Source organism: Aquarana catesbeiana, linkage group LG01, assembly GCF_042186555.1.
Source record: "Aquarana catesbeiana isolate 2022-GZ linkage group LG01, ASM4218655v1, whole genome shotgun sequence".
NCBI classification, from domain to species: domain Eukaryota; kingdom Metazoa; phylum Chordata; class Amphibia; order Anura; family Ranidae; genus Aquarana; species Aquarana catesbeiana.
Window position 1 is genome coordinate 5,786,157 of NC_133324.1, and position 16,877 is coordinate 5,803,033.

Here is a 16,877-nt window from a genome sequence, read left to right on the forward strand (position 1 = left end):
GGTGCTGTCCTCACCCTCCCGTCAGGCACTGTCCTCACCCTCCCGTCATGCCCCGTCCTCACCCTCCCGTCATGCCCCGTCCTCACCCTCCCGTCAGGCGCTGTCCTCACCCTCCCGTCAGGCACTGTCCTCACCCTCCCGTCAGGCCCCGCCCTCACCCTCCCGTCAGGCACTGTCCTCACCCTCCCGTCAGGCCCCGCCCTCACCCTCCCGTCAGGCACTGTCCTCACCCTCCCGTCATGCCCCGTCCTCACCCTCCCGTCAGGCGCTGTCCTCACCCTCCCGTCAGGCACTGTCCTCACCCTCCCGTCATGCCCCGTCCTCACCCTCCCGTCAGGCACTGTCCTCACCCTCCCGTCAGGCGCAATCCTCACCCTCCCGTCAGGCCCCGCCCTCACCCTCCCGTCAGGCGCTGTTCAGCCACATTTCCTGTCTGAATAATGTGTCCGTAGTTTTTTAGGCGGACTGAAACCCGGACACGTGATTCAAAACCTGGACTGTCCGGACAGGTTGCAACCCTAGAAAGGAGGGAGGGGGAGGGGGGGAGAAGTTCCAGCACTAGAAGTGGGAGTGGGTACCTGTCAAAACCGAGTCCCCCCCCCCCCAAAAAGAAAGTGCCAAGTGCGGCCATGTTTTAGAGGATGCAAACAAGAGGATATTCCTCTTTCGGGCGAAGTTCCGCTTTATATGGAAATAGGAGTCATCATTTCTTACTAATGATTTGATTCTTCTTCTACTTTCTTGTAGTAATTGTATTGTTATGGATGAAGTCCGGGGTGATGGAGTTGGAATATAAAGGGATGGGCTCTTATTTGGTTTTGCTGTCTCTCTCCAGGTTCACCTGTTATGAGAAATCCTCGTTGTCGTGTGAGGGGCTCCGCTCTCTGATTCTTACACCCGGGTCTCTGAAGAAACTCCTCCTACTTTCACCCCGTCTGCAGGACTCCGATGTGACCCTTCTGTGTGAGGGACTCCGACATCCCCGCTCTTCCCTGCAGAAACTCCGGTGAGAATTTATTGCCGATCCCGACTTTTCTGTTTACCCCTGTTTTTTAAATCAGAATGTTTTTTGCTAGAAAATAACTTGGAACCCCCCCAAACATTATATACTCTATATTACCAAAAGTATTGGGACGCCTGCCTTTACACACACATGACCTTTAATGACCTCCCAGTCTTAGTCCGGAGGGTTCAATATTGAGTTGGCTCCGCCCTTTGCAGCTATAACAGCTTCAACTCTTCTGGGAAGGCCGTCCACAAGGTTTAGGAGGGTGTCTATGGGAATGTTTGACCATTCTTCCAGAAGAGCATTTGTGAGGTCAAGCACTGATGTTGGATAAGAAGGCCTGGCTCGCAGTCTGCGCTCTAATTCAGCGCAAAGGTGTTCTATCGGGTTGAGGTCAGGACTCTGCGCAGTCAAGTTCCTCCACCCCAAACTCTTTTATGGACCTTGTTTTGTGCACTGGTCCAAATCATTTGGTGGATTGGGGATTATGGTGTGGGGGATGTTTTTCAGGGGTTGGGCTTGGCCCCTTAGTTCCAGTGAAGGGAACTCTTAAGGCGTCAGCATACCAAGACATTTTGGACAACTTCAAAGTGCTGATCCATGCCCCATCTGTGCTCATCCATGCCCCATCCATGCCTCATCTGTGCCCATTCATGCCACATTAATGCTCATCTGTGCCACATCCATAACACACCTGTGCCCATCCATGTCACATCCATGCTCATCCATGCTTCATCTGTGCCCATCAGTGCTCATCCATGCCACATCAGTGCTCATCTGTGCCACATCCATAACACATCAGTGCTCATCTGTGCCACATCCATAACTCACCTGCGCCCATCCATGTCACATCCATGCCCCATCCGTGCTCATCCATGCTTCATCTGTGCCCATCAATGCTCATCCGTGCCACATCAGTGCTCATCCATGCCACATCAGTGCTCATCTGTGCTTCATCTGTGCCCATCAATGCCACATCCATACCTCACCTGCGCCCATCCATGGCTCATCCATGCCCCATCCGGGCTCATCCATGCTTCATCTGTGCCCATCAATGCCACATCCATAACTCACCTGTGCCCATCCATGCCACATCAGTGCTCATCCATAACTCACCTGTGCCCATCCAGGCTCATCTATGCCCCATCCATGCCACATTAATGCTCATCTGTGCCACATCCATAACTCACCTGTGCTCATCCATGCCCCATCCGTGCCGATCCATGCCCCATCCGTGCTCATCCATGCCTCATCTGTGCCCCATCCATGCCACATCCATGCCACATCAGTGCTCATCCATGTCACATCCATGCTCATCCGTATCACATCAGTGTCACATCAGTGCTCATCCATGCCTCATCTGTGCTCATCTGTGCCACATCCATAACTCACCTGCACCCATCCATGGCTCATCCATGCCCCATCCATGCTCATCCATGCTTCATCTGTGCCCATCAATGCCCATCCGTGCCACATCAGTGCTCATCCATGCCACATCAGTGCTCATCTGTGCCACATCCATAACTCACCTGCGCCCATGCATGGCTCATCCATGCCCCATCCATGCTCATCCATGCTTCATCTGTGCCCATCAATGCCACATCCATAACTCACCTGTGCCCATCCATGTCACATCCATGCCACATCCGTGCTCATCCATGCTTCATCTGTGCCCATCAATGCCACATCCATAACTCGCCTGTGCCCATCCATGTCACATCCATGCCACATCCGTGCTCATCCATGCTTCATCTGTGCCCATCAATGCCACATCCATAACTCACCTGTGCCTATCCATGTCACATCCATGCCACATCAGTGCTCATCCATAACTCACCTGTGCCCATCCAGGCTCATCCATGCCCCATCCATGCCACATTAATGCTCATCTGTGCCACATCCATAACTCACCTGTGCTCATCCATGCCCCATCCGTGCCGATCCATGCCCCATCCGTGCTCATCCATGCCTCATCTGTGCCCCATGCATGCCCCATCCATGCCCCATCCATGCCACATCCATGCCACATCAGTGTCACATCAGTGCTCATCCATGCCCCATCTGTGCCCATCCATGCCACATCCATAACTCACCTGTGTCCATCCATGCCACATTCATGCCTCATCCGTGCCCATCCATGCTACATCCGTGCCACATCAGTGCTCATTCATGCCACATCGGTGCCACATCAATGCTCATCCGTGCCACATCAGTGCTCATCCATGCCACATCCGTGCCACATCAGTGCTCATCCATGCCACATCAGTGCTCATCCGTGCAACATCAGTGCTCATCCATGCCACATCAGTGCTCATCCATGCCACATCAGTGCTTATCTGTGCCAAATCAGTGCCCATCAGTTCCCTACAGTGCCTTACAAAAGTGGGTTAGGTAGTCAGGAAATGAGGTGTGTAATTTATGCCCCCTGAACAACTGAAGGTACTCCCTGCATGTTGGGCCTCTCTATGTGGCCAGGCTGTGAAAAATGTGGTACCTCCATACTCAGGAGTAGCAGAACGTATTTTGGGGTATCATTTTTGCAATGTACATGACGTGTTGGAAATATCTTATAAAGTGACAATTTTGTGTAAAAAAAAAAAAAAAAATTGTTTCCATTTTCTTTCCATATTTTCCAAAAACTTGTGAAAAAAAATGTCATGTCCAAAAGACTCATTGTGCCTCATAGATTGTACGTTGGGGGTGTTTGCTTTCCAAAACTGGGTCATTTTGTGGGCGTCTGCATTGTCCTGGTGCCCACCCCTGCTGCCGGTACCATGTGATCGCTGTGACCAATCGCAGCTAGCAACACAATTGTATCCAATGAATGGCATGAAAGGAAGCCATGCATTGCGTAGAATTGCCATGTGATCTGCTGTGATTGGTCACAGCGATCACATGGTACCGGCAGCAGAGGTGGGCAGGAGGGGCGGCTGCAATGGGCACTGTGATATCATGTGAGGTTGGGGGAGCACCACAAAGAGATCGAGGGGAGGGGAGTTGGGAGGGGTGATTTGGGGGGGATCGGCAGGAGGCACAAATTGTTCTAGGAGGGGAAATTTGGGGAGGTGTGCTAGGAGTTGGGATTTTAGGGGGGGGATGGGGGAAGAGGATTTGGGGGTTTGTGCTAGGAAAGTTAAAATGGTGGGGGGGGATTAGTTTGTGCTAGTAGAGATGATTGGGGGGCATTTGTGTTAGAAGGGGAAATTTGGGGGGGGGGGGGGCGGTTGTGCTTAATTGGGGGAGGGAAATTTGTGCTAGGACGGGGGAATTTGGAGTTGGAGGAGAAGATTTGTGCTCGGAGGGGAAATTTGAAGGGTAGAGCATTTGTGTTAAGGAGGGGGATTTTTTTTCGCTGGGGTGGGGATTGTGCTGGGAGATGGCCAGTGGGCACAGTTGACACAATCTGGGTGACAGATTGTGCTGCCCATGGGGTGCACGCGAGGCCCGTTCCCGGGAGAACATCATATGACATCCACCCAAAATGTTGAATGTCCCAGCTGTCATTTTGACAATAGGTTTGGTGGGAAGTGGTTAATGATCAGGGCTCTGGAGTAAGACCTGTGTGAGGGACTCCGACATTTGAGCTGCCCCCGGCAGGAGCCAAGGTGTAAAATTTTCTTTGTTGAAATGAAGATATCGGTGGCTAGAGATGGGTCCGGATATCATGGAGGGAAAGTAACACATGTTCTCTCTTTCTGAAAAGGTTCACCTGCGGCTTAACCCAAGCAACCTGTAATGAACTTCATGGGCTTATCAGGAGTCAGCCTGAGACCAAACTGGATGTGATGTTTTATGTGGAAGAGGAGATGACTATCCCAGACATTCATCAGTTGTTAGAATCCCTTCGTCTACCGGGTTGTAACTGGAATGACTCTTTACTCAATATCTGGGGCACGATCAAGTGAGAACCAACCATGTTCTTTCCATTTTTGTCAGCCACCGGTAATGAAGGAGGATTATGTGATAGAGACAGATGTTGTCTGGCTTGACTGCTCATATGCATAGGCCTAGGAAAAAAACAACTGTTAACATAGTAACAAACCCCTTGCGCCCCCCCCCCCCCCCCATAAAGAAACCACACTTACAACCATTAGGTTGGAAAAGGGCAAGGCTCTCCAAACTAGGGATCTCCAAACTATGGCCCTCTACATGTCCCATGAGGCATTGTAAAACTCTGACATTCACAGACATGACTAGGCATGATGAATTGTAGTTCCTGAACAACTGGAGGGCCATAGTTTGAAGACCCCTAAACTAGACAAAATTCCAAAGGTGGCCTGTCCTTACCATAAGTGCCAGACAGACAGACTAATTCCGACTTCAATCAAGGGAATAGCCCATTACATCTACTTTAAATAGTGGGAAGCTAAAAAAAAAATGCTGCTAAAGCTGTGACGTACCATCCAAAAGAGGGAAGGAGGGTGGGCAGCTCTTCCAACCACAAGGTCTCCAAAAAAAAAAGCCATAATTCCATGGGGCACAACCTCAGACCCGTCCCATCACCTTGTGACATTCAACCAATCCCCTGTGACCACTTCAGCTCCTGGCCATGCCCCCATCAGTCAAGGCTCTCTTTCCCTAAAGGGATCAAGAGGCCTTCATTATAACACACACATGCAGACATTGCTGAGGGCCATCATGGCCAAGGCTAATCCCTCAGATCTGGAGTCTTATGAAGGCACCGAGCACTTCCAGGAAGCACTGACAGAATCTCCCATGAATAGAGGAAGTCCAAATCTCTTTGTAGCACTACCCCCCATAATTAACGGGTTCATTCCCAAAACAGTGGGAAGGCCACCGGTCACCCAGGCAGCAGTCCATTCACTCCGACATATTAAACAGTCTAGGGGATGTCTTTTCATGATTTATTGTTTGTAAAACTTTAGGGGACAATGGGGCCTGTGGATCCTCCAAAACATCAAAGCACAAAGATCCAAGGACACTCTTCTCTTAGTAGCAGCACAGTAAGGTCTCATTTATGCTTGCTTTGACTTTAACTCACATTAAAGCTCCTACTGCTTCAATGTGCTTTTCTGATGTGTTTTGATGCTTCAGTAATGCATCGGTGATGCTTCTGTGGTGCTTTGGTGGTGCTTTCTTGAGTTTTAATGAAGCTTGGCAAATGCCCTGTGCATGTTGAATATCTATTTGTTTAAAAGGGGCCCAGTAGAACCCCAGCTCATTAGCATCCCCATTCAACAGATCTGGAGCTTATTACTCAGTAGTAGAGCCCCCAGCTCTGCTGACCCCCCCCCCCCATTCAGCAGTAACCCCCAGTTCTGCTGATGTCCAACTCAGTAGTAACCCCCAACTCTGCTTATCCCCAACTCAGTAGTAATCCTCAGTTCTGCTAATGCCCATCTCAGTAGTAACCCTCAGCTCTGCTGATCTCCCACTCAGTAGTAACCCACAACTCTGCTGATCCCCCACTCAGTAGTAGCCCCCAGCTCTGCTGATCCACCAGTAGTAACTACCAGCTCTGCTGATGCCCAACTCAGTAGTAACCCCCAGCTCTGCTGATGCCCAACTCAGTAGTAACCCCCAGCTCTGCTGATGCCCAACTCAGTAGTAACCCCCAGCTCTGCTGATGCCCAACTTAGTAGTAACCCCCAGCTCTGCTGATGCCCAACTCAGTAGTAACCCCCAGCTCTGCTGATGCCCAACTCAGTAGTAACCCCCAGCTCTGCTGATCTCCCCACTCAGTGGTAACCCCCAGCTCTGCTGATCTCCCAGTAGTAACTACCAGCTCTGCTGATGCCCCACTCAGTAGTAACTCCCAGCTCTGCTGATCCCCCCCCCACTCAGTAGTAACCCCCAGCTCTGCTGATGCCCAACTCAGTAGTAACTCCCAGCTCTGCTGATCCCCCCCCCACTCAGTAGTAACCCCCAGCTCTGCTGATGCCCAACTCAGTAGTAACTCCCAGCTCTGCTGATCCCCCCCCCCACTCAGTAGTAACCCCCAGCTCTGCTGATCCCCCAGTAGTAACTACCAGCTCTGCTGATGCCCAACTCAGTAGTAACCCCCAGCTCTGCTGATCACCTGTTTTTTTGATCCTCCTCTCTCTCTGGTCCCCGCTCATCTCCTGTTTTGTTGCTCCAATGCTGCGCCCCACATGTGACATCTTCTAGTTTCTCCTGCTCTGGTCCTCCACGCTGCACACCAGATGTGACATCTGAACCAGGCACTCCCAGAATATATACACAAGAACTGGATGTGACTGCTATTGATATCTTTCTGGTTTGCTTGTTGGTTTCCCAGTGCATCCTGGGATATCTCATATCTGTAATACATCCAAAATGAAGCAAAGCTAAAGCTGAATAAAAGCCTCTCAGAACCTGCAGGTGCTGTTAGAGTTGTCATCGGGGGGCGTTGCTAGGTCTACAAAAGATCTGGGGCTAGAGCTCATAGCAGTGTAATAAAGCAAGTCATACACTTGGGTGGGCATACACATGTATATACAGTAATATACGTGTGTATGTATATATCCCCAGAAAGCCCCCCCTTACATCAGGGTCCCCAGAGAGCCCCCCCTTACATCAGGGTCCCCAGAGAGCCCCCCCTTACATCAGGGTCCCCAGAGAGCCCCCCTTACATCAGGGTCCCCAGAGAGCCTCCCCCTTACATCAGGATCCCCAGAGAGCCCCCCCCTTGCAACAGGGTCCCCAGAGAGCCCCCCTTACATCAGGGTCCCCAGAGAGCCTCCCCCTTACATCAGGATCCCCAGAGAGCCCCCCCCCTTGCAACAGGGTCCCCAGAGAGCCCCCCCTTGCAACAGGGTCCCCAGAGAGCCCCCCTTACATCAGGGTCCCCAGAGAGCCCCCCCTTACATCAGGGTCCCCAGAGAGCCCCCCCTTACATCAGGATCCCCAGAGAGCCCCCCCTTGCAACAGGGTCCCCAGAGAGCCCCCCCTTGCAACAGGGTCCCCAGAGAGCCCCCCTTACATCAGGGTCCCCAGAGAGCCTCCCCCTTACATCAGGGTCCCCAGAGAGCCTCCCCCTTGCAACAGGGTCCCCAGAGAGCCCCCCTTACATCAGGGTCCCCAGAGAGCCTCCCCCTTGCAACAGGGTCCCCAGAGAGGCCCCCTTACATCAGGGTCCCCAGAGAGCCTCCTCCTTACATCAGAGTCCCCAGAGAGCCTCCCCCTTGCATCAAGTTCCCCAGAGAGCCCCCCATTTACATTAGGGTTCCCAGAGAACCCCCCTTGCATCAGGGTCCCTGGAGAGCCTCCCCCTTGCATCAGGGTCCCCAGAGAGCCCCCCACTTACATCAGGGTCCCCAGAGAACCTCCCCTCCCCTTGGGGACTCCTGCAGAGACTCTGGGCTATGGACCCCAGATTCGGGGCTATAGCCCCAAAAGCCACCCCCTAGCGACGCCACTGGTTGTCATAGACTTCTATGGAGGATTTGGAGACACTCTGAATCACCAAGAAAGCGACATGGGGGATAATTTTTGAAGCGAAGCGAATGCAACTTCTGACCAGGACTGTAAGGTGACCGTTTTATTTATTGAAATTAGCTTTTGATTGGCATTCAGAGTGCTTTAACAAAGCTTTCAATGTCACATTTTGAAGTAAGTGTAAACGAGACCTAATCCAGTCACTCTCAGCTGGGGACTATGAAGCCATTTAGCAGACTGAAACGGTCTAAAATCTTACGGCTGAGGACCACGAGATAGTTTGAAGAATAAGCGGAGTAGTTAAGTGGACTGAAGCAGTCTGTAGCTTCACAGCTGAGGACCAGGAAATAGTTTGCACCGTAGGTAAGGCCTCTACTCACAAATCCCGAAGCCGGATATGTCCATAGGTTCAGTCTCTTGGGGGATTGTTTGTTTAGTAATCAAGTTCCCAGTCCAATAGGTGCCTCCAGAGGCGAGAAGATCCTGAAGAGTTTGGCAATTCTAGAGAAATGCTTAAATAATGCATTACAATTAAACTAAACCCATTAGATTTTAGTTGACTAAAATATGACAACAACCCCAAAACAATTCAGATGACTAAAACTAAAATGGCATTTTAGTCAAAAGACTATTATCTGCCTTTAGTAAATCAACCTCTATGTGTGTACAGTGCCTTGAAAAAGTATTCATACCCCTTGAAATGTTCCACATTTTGTCATGTTACAACCAAAAAACGTAAATGTATTTTATTGGGATTTTATGTGATGGACCAACACAAAGTGTCACATAATTGTGAAGTGGAAGGAAAATGATAAATGATACAAATAAATATGTGAAAAGTGTGTGTGTGTGTGGGGGGGGGGGGGGGCATTTGTATTCAGCCCCCTTTACTCTGATACCCTTAACTAAAATCTAGTGGAACCAATTGTCTTCAGAAGTCACCTGATTAGTAAATAGAGTCCACCTGTGTGTAATTTAATCTCAGTATAAATACAGCTGTTCTGTGAAGCCCTCAGAGGTTTGTTAGAGAACCTCAGTGAACAAACAGCATCATGAAGGCCAAGGAACACACCAGACAGGTCAGGGTTAAAGTTGTGGAGAAGTATAAAGCAGAGTTAGGTTATAAAATAAATCTCCCAAGCTTTGAACATCTCACAGAGCTCTGTTCAATCCATCATCGGAAAATGGAAAGAGTATGGCACAACTGCAAACCTACCAAGACATGGCCGTCCACCTAAACTGACCGGCCGGGCAAGGAGAACATTCATCAGAGAAGAACCAAGAGGTCCATGGTAACTCTGGAGGAGCTGCAGAGATCCACAGCTCAGGTGGGAGAATCTGTCCACAGGACAACTATTAGTCGTGTTCTTCACAAATCTGCCCTTTATAGAAGAGTGACAAGAAGAAAGATATTGGTGAAAGAAAGTCATAAGAAGTCCTGTTTGTAGTTTGTGAGAAGCCATGTGGAGGACACAGCAAACATGTGGAAGAAGGTGATCTGGTCAGAGGAGACCAAAATTCAACTTTATGGCCTAAAAGCAAAACGCTATGTGTGGGGAAAACTAACACTGCACATCACCCTGAACACACCATCCCCACCGTGAAACATGGTGGTGGCAGCATCATGTGGTGGGGATGGTTTTCTTCAGCAGGGACAGGGAAGCTGGTCAGAGTTGATGGGAAGATGGATGGAGACAAATACAGAACAATCTTAGAAGAAAACCTTTTAGAGTCTACAAAAGACTTGAGACCGGGGCGGAGGTTCACCTTCCAGCAGGACAACGACCCTAAACATAAAGCCAGAGCTACAATGGAATGGTTTACATCAAAGTATTTTCATATGTTAGAATGGCCCAGTCACAGTCCAGACCTAAATCACATTGAGAATCTGTCGCAAGACTTGAAAATTGCTGTTCACAGACGCTCTCCATCCAATCTGACAGAGCTTGAGATATTCTGCAAAGAAGAATGGGCAGAAATGTCCCTCTCTAGATGTGCAAAGCTGGTAGAGACATCCACAGAAAGACTTGCAGCTGTAATTGCAGTGAAAGGGGGTTCTACAAAGTATTGGCTCAGGGGGGCGCCATACAAATGCCCCCCGCACTTTTCACATATTTATTTGTATCATTTATCATTTTCCTTCCACTTCACAATTATGTGCAACTTTGTGTTGGTCTATCACATAAAATACATTAACGTTTTTTGGCTGTAACATGACAAAGTGTGGGAAAATTCAAGGGGTATGAATACTTTTTCAAGGCACTGTATGTATAGGTATGTGTGTGTATCTTGAGCATAATACAAACCCTGTCTTCTCCTTCTTCCATATACATCTAGTGAATACATTGAATTGGAGTACAGCCCAACAAGGACTACATGAGAAGATCCCAACAAAGTGGTCCATCTACCGATATGTTTGATGTAAGTGTCTTCCATCACTTGTGTATTGGGTTTCTTTCCGCTTTGGTTTTAGAGAAGAGATCGGTTAGTATAAAGTATCATGTGCTTATTAGAAATGGTCTACTTTTCTTCCCCCTCCATTAGATTTAAAATAAAAGAACCTCCAGAACAGAATGCATAATGGATAGAAAAGGCCACCAGGAAGAATAATTGGGTAAATCTGCCTTTCTCAACCTCAACTCAACCTTGACGCAGAAATAACCCTTGAAATAACTTTCTGGTCTCTGCTAAAATGACTACATCTACAACTCATGTTTCATTCGTGTGATGGCCAGTGAGAAGAGTGCTCCTTACACTTGTGCTCATTGGGAGCAATTACTTCCTTACAGATAGCTAAAAATATGATCGGTGTCAGTAAGAACTTACCTGAGAGGCAGACATTACTCATTGATCAAGGAACCCCTAGCAACTTCTTGAGGAACCCTGGGTTAGACACTCCTTCCACACATCTAGAAATAAAAAAAAAATTAATGATAGCCTTTTACAGGGAAAAGAAAATGTATCTCTTGCATAAGCCTAGCTCCACCCGACGTGTTTCGCCCCACCTCACCCCAACTCACCCCTCCTCACCCCACCTCACCCCACCTCAACCCTCCTCACCCCAGGGCTTAGTCCTGGAGGTGGATGTATTACGACACCTAATTATATACACTATATAAGGCAGGTGGGACACCACCTGCCTTTACAGGCACATGAATTTTAATGGCATCCCAGTCTTAGTCCGTAGGGTTCAATATTGAGTTGGCCCCACCCTTTTGCAGCTATAACAGCTTCAACTCTTCTGGGAAGGCCGTCCTCAAGGTTTAGGAGTGTGTCTATGGGAATGTTTGACCATTCTTCCAGAAGTTCATTTGTGAGGTCAGGCACTGATGTTGGACGCCTGGCTCGTAGTTGTTGGATACTCTTTAGGATGTTTTATATACAGCAGTCTCCACACTAATCCATCCCAAAGGTGTTTTTGTTTGGGGTTGAGGTCAGGACTCTGTGCAGTCCAGTCAAGTTCCTCCGCCCCAAACTCGCTCGTCCATGTCTTTATGGACCTTGCTTTGTGCACTGGTGCGCTGTCATGTTGGAACAGGAAGGGGCCGTCCCCAAACTGTTCCCACAAAGTTGGGAGCATGAAATTGTCAGAAATGTCTTGGTATGCTGACGCCTTAAGAGTTCCCTTCACTGGAACTAAGGGGCCAAGCCCAACCCCTGAAAAACAACCCCCACACCATAATCCCTCCTCCACCAAATGATTTGCACCAGTGCACAAAGCAAGGTCCATAAAGACATGAATGAGCGAGTTTGGGGTGGAGGAACTTGACCGACCTCAACCCGATAGAACACCTTTGGGATGAATTAATGTTGAGACTGTGAGCCAGGCCTTCTCGTCCAACATCAGTGCCTGACCTCACAAATGCTCTTCTGGAAGAATGGTCAAACATTCCCATAGACACACTCCTAAACCTTGAGGACGGCCTTCCCAGAAGAGTTGAAGCTGTTATAGCTGCAAAGGGTGGGCCAACACAATACTGAACCCTACGGACTAAGACTGGGATGTCATTAAAGTTCATGTGCGTGTAAAGGCAGGTGTCCCAATACTTTTGGTAATATAGTGTATATAAGTAGGTGTCGCAATACATCCACCTCCATGACTAAGCCCTGGGGTGAGGTGGGGTGAGGTGGGGCGAAACACGTCGGGGTAGAGCTAGGCTTAGGCTGCTTTTACCTGTATGACCACCTGGTTTCTCTGGAGATTAGGACTTCCTAGGTGTCACAATATCCATTGACATTGTATTCTAACACTGTTTGTTATATCATTTTCGTGTGTTTTTTAGTTCTACGGATTCTCTTCTCCTCCCCCTGAGGAACAAACTATTGTCGACACGGGTTGATTTTAAAGAAAACGATGTGTTTTGATCACATAGTGCTATTTGCGGCCCTATGTCTTGTTTTCATGGGTTTTTTTCTGGAGGAAAGAGAGAGAAATGAACCCAATAAAATAAGAGATTTCTCAGATCTTCATCCCCCTTCTCTTCCAGATGGAAACACTTCTTAATGTTGTGTGCGTCCCGCTCCTCCCGTATCCAGCACAAGGTCAATTCGGGGACATCGGAGGAAGACACTGATAGGCATATACACACACATATATATATGTAATTATTATGTATTATAATAATATACTGTAAATAAAAATAAAATTAAACAGTACATATACTGGTATGTAAATAGAACACATTCTAATAATAGATGGTGGATAAAAAATAAGAAAAATGTTTAAAAAATATGTGTGTGTACAAACAATATATGTATATATGGTATATATGTGTGTGTATATAGATACACACATGTAAATATTTGTTTGTCTGCTCCACACAGCCCCGTTGTTTATATTTTACCAAATTAAAATTCATTTTAATTTAACTTGTAGTGAAAATTTGCATTTGATGAATTGGCTGTGTGAATATCACGTGTGTGGGGGGAAAAATGAAACATTCAGCCGACAGAAAGTGGTTAAGAGAAACGTGGGCTCCCCGGGAAAGCAGCCTGTGTGGTTGGAGTGCTCCTTTAACATCACACCTGCCGATGATGCATGGCCGCCATCTTGTGGAAAAGTGAAGTACAGCAGTTTAATTCCACCAACCGGTGCCGTATTTGTAGAACTAAATTCACAACACGACATTGTGTGTTTGAAAAAATCGAATTCTGCATGTCGCTGTAGTAGACATGAGCTTCAGGTTAACCGCGACCATGGGTTCATAGAGAATCCTGGGGTTCATAGAGTTTCCTGGGGTTCATAGAGTTTCCTGGGGTTCATAGAGATTCCTGGGGTTCATAGAGATTCCTGGATGTTCACCGAGATTCCTGAGGTTCATAGAGATTCCTGGATGTTTTAGTTTCCTGGGGTTCATAGAGAATCCTGGATGTTTTAGTTTCCTGGGGTTCATAGAGATTCCTAGATGTTCATCTAGTTTCCTGGGGTTCTTAGAGATTCCTGGATGTTCACCGAGATTCCTGGGGTTCATAGAGATTCCTGGGGTTCATAGAGATTCCTGGGGTTCATAGATATTCCTGGATGTTCACCGAGATTCCTGGGGTTCATAGAGATTCCTGAGGTTCATAGAGATTCCTGGATGTTCACCGAGTTTCCTGGGGTTCATAGAGATTCCTGGATGTTCGAGTTTCCTGGGGTTCATAGAGATTCCTGGGGTTCATAGAGATTCCTGGGTGTTCACCGAGTTTCCTGGGGTTCATAGAGATTCCTGGATGTTCGAGTTTCCTGGGGTTCATAGAGATTCCTGGGTGTTCACCAAGTTTCCTGGGGTTCATAGGGAATCCTGGATGTTCATCGAGTTTCCTGGGGTTCATAGAGATTCCTGGATGTTCGAGTTTCCTGGGGTTCATAGAGATTCCTGGGTGTTCACCGAGTTTCCTGGGGTTCATAGGGAATCCTGGATGTTCACCGAGTTTCCTGGGGTTCATAGAGATTCCTAGATGTTCACCTAGTTTCCTGGGGTTCTTAGAGATTCCTGGGGTTCATAGAGATTCCTGGATGTTCACCGAGATTCCTGGGGTTCATAGAGATTCCTGGGGTTCATAGAGATTCCTGGATGTTCACCGAGTTTCCTGGGGTTCATAGAGATTCCTGGATGTTCACCGAGTTTCCTGGGGTTCATAGAGATTCCTGGGTGTTCACCGAGTTTCCTGGGGTTCATAGAGATTCCTGGATGTTCGAGTTTCCTGGGGTTCATAGAGATTCCTGGGTGTTCACCAAGTTTCCTGGGGTTCATAGGGAATCCTGGATGTTCACCGAGTTTCCTGGGGTTCATAGAGATTCCTGGATGTTCGAGTTTCCTGGGGTTCATAGAGATTCCTGGGTGTTCACCAAGTTTCCTGGGGTTCATAGAGATTCCTGGGTGATCACCGAGTTTCCTGGGGTTCATAGGGAATCCTGGATGTTCACCGAGTTTCCTGGGGTTCATAGAGATTCCTAGATGTTCACCTAGTTTCCTGGGGTTCTTAGCGATTCCTGGGGTTCATAGAGATTCCTGGATGTTCACCGAGATTCCTGGGGTTCATAGAGATTCCTGGGGTTCATAGAGATTCCTGGATGTTCACCGAGTTTCCTGAGGTTCATAGAGATTCCTGGATGTTCGAGTTTCCTGGGGTTCATAGAGATTCCTGGGTGTTCACCAAGTTTCCTGGGGTTCATAGAGATTCCTGGGTGTTCACCGAGTTTCCTGGGGTTTATAGGGAATCCTGGATGTTCACCGAGTTTCATGGGGTTCATAGAGATTCCTGGATGTTCACCGAGATTCCTGGGGTTCATAGAGATTCCTGGGGTTCATAGAGATTCCTGGATGTTCACCAAGATTCCTGGGGTTCATAGAGATTCCTGGGGTTCATAGAGATTCCTGGATGTTCACCGAGTTTCCTGGGGTTCATAGAGATTCCTGGATGTTCGAGTTTCCTAGGGTTCATAGAGATTCCTGGGTGTTCACCAAGTTTCCTGGGGTTCATAGAGATTCCTGGATGTTCGAGTTTCCTGGGGTTCATAGAGTTTCCTGGGGTTCTTAGAGAATCCTGGATGTTTTAGTTTCCTGGGGTTCATAGAGATTCCTAGATGTTCATCTAGTTTCCTGGGGTTCTTAGAGATTCCTGGATGTTCACCGAGATTCCTGGGGTTCATAGAGATTCCTGGGGTTCATAGAGATTCCTGGATGTTCACCGAGTTTCCTGGGGTTCATAGAGATTCCTGGATGTTCGAGTTTCCTGGGGTTCATAGAGATTCCTGGGGTTCATAGAGATTCCTGGGTGTTCACCGAGTTTCCTGGGGTTCATAGAGATTCCTGGATGTTCGAGTTTCCTGGGGTTCATAGAGATTCCTGGGTGTTCACCAAGTTTCCTGGGGTTCATAGGGAATCCTGGATGTTCATCGAGTTTCCTGGGGTTCATAGAGATTCCTGGATGTTCGAATTTCCTGGGGTTCATAGAGATTCCTGGGTGTTCACCGAGTTTCCTGGGGTTCATAGAGATTCCTAGATGTTCACCTAGTTTCCTGGGGTTCTTAGAGATTCCTGGGGTTCATAGAGATTACTGGATGTTCACCGAGATTCCTGGGGTTCATAGAGATTCCTGGGGTTCATAGAGATTCCTGGATGTTCACCGAGTTTCCTGGGGTTCATAGAGATTCCTGGATGTTCACCGAGTTTCCTGGGGTTCATAGAGATTCCTGGGTGTTCACCGAGTTTCCTGGGGTTCATAGAGATTCCTGGATGTTCGAGTTTCCTGGGGTTCATAGAGATTCCTGGGTGTTCACCAAGTTTCCTGGGGTTCATAGAGATTCCTGGGTGATCACCGAGTTTCCTGGGGTTCATAGGGAATCCTGGATGTTCACCGAGTTTCCTGGGGTTCTTAGCGATTCCTAGATGTTCACCTAGTTTCCTGGGGTTCTTAGCGATTCCTGGGGTTCATAGAGATTCCTAGATGTTCACCTAGTTTCCTGGGGTTCTTAGCGATTCCTGGGGTTCATAGAGATTCCTGGATGTTCACCGAGATTCCTGGGGTTCATAGAGATTCCTGGGGTTCATAGAGATTCCTGGATGTTCACCGAGTTTCCTGAGGTTCATAGAGATTCCTGGATGTTCGAGTTTCCTGGGGTTCATAGAGATTCCTGGGTGTTCACCAAGTTTCCTGGGGTTCATAGAGATTCCTGGGTGTTCACCGAGTTTCCTGGGGTTTATAGGGAATCCTGGATGTTCACCGAGTTTCCTGGGGTTCATAGAGATTCCTGGATGTTCACCGAGATTCCTGGGGTTCATAGAGATTCCTGGGGTTCATAGAGATTCCTGGATGTTCACCAAGATTCCTGGGGTTCATAGAGATTCCTGGGGTTCATAGAGATTCCTGGATGTTCACCGAGTTTCCTGGGGTTCATAGAGATTCCTGGATGTTCGAGTTTCCTAGGGTTCATAGAGATTCCTGGTTGTTCACCAAGTTTCCTGGGGTTCATAGAGATTCCTGGATG

General features: G+C 48.3%; 1 protein-coding gene across 2 annotated transcripts in view; it reads left to right on the top strand.

The window, feature by feature from the left end:
• The window catches only part of LOC141129808 (NACHT, LRR and PYD domains-containing protein 3-like), a 31,427-nt gene extending 18,049 nt beyond the window's left edge, over positions 1–13,378 (top strand). The window contains exons 6-9 of one of the 2 annotated variants that reach the window (XM_073617884.1): positions 836–1,006; positions 4,710–4,907; positions 10,742–10,825; positions 12,892–13,378. In XM_073617884.1, the coding sequence (XP_073473985.1) occupies positions 836–1,006; positions 4,710–4,907; positions 10,742–10,784 (412 nt within the window). In that variant the 3' untranslated portion in view covers positions 10,785–10,825; positions 12,892–13,378. Of the gene's footprint in view, positions 1–835; positions 1,007–4,709; positions 4,908–10,741; positions 10,826–10,948; positions 11,581–12,891 lie in introns of those variants that run through there. The other variant, XM_073617877.1, reaches the window with a different exon arrangement.
• Positions 13,379–16,877: the final 3,499 nt, after the last annotated feature.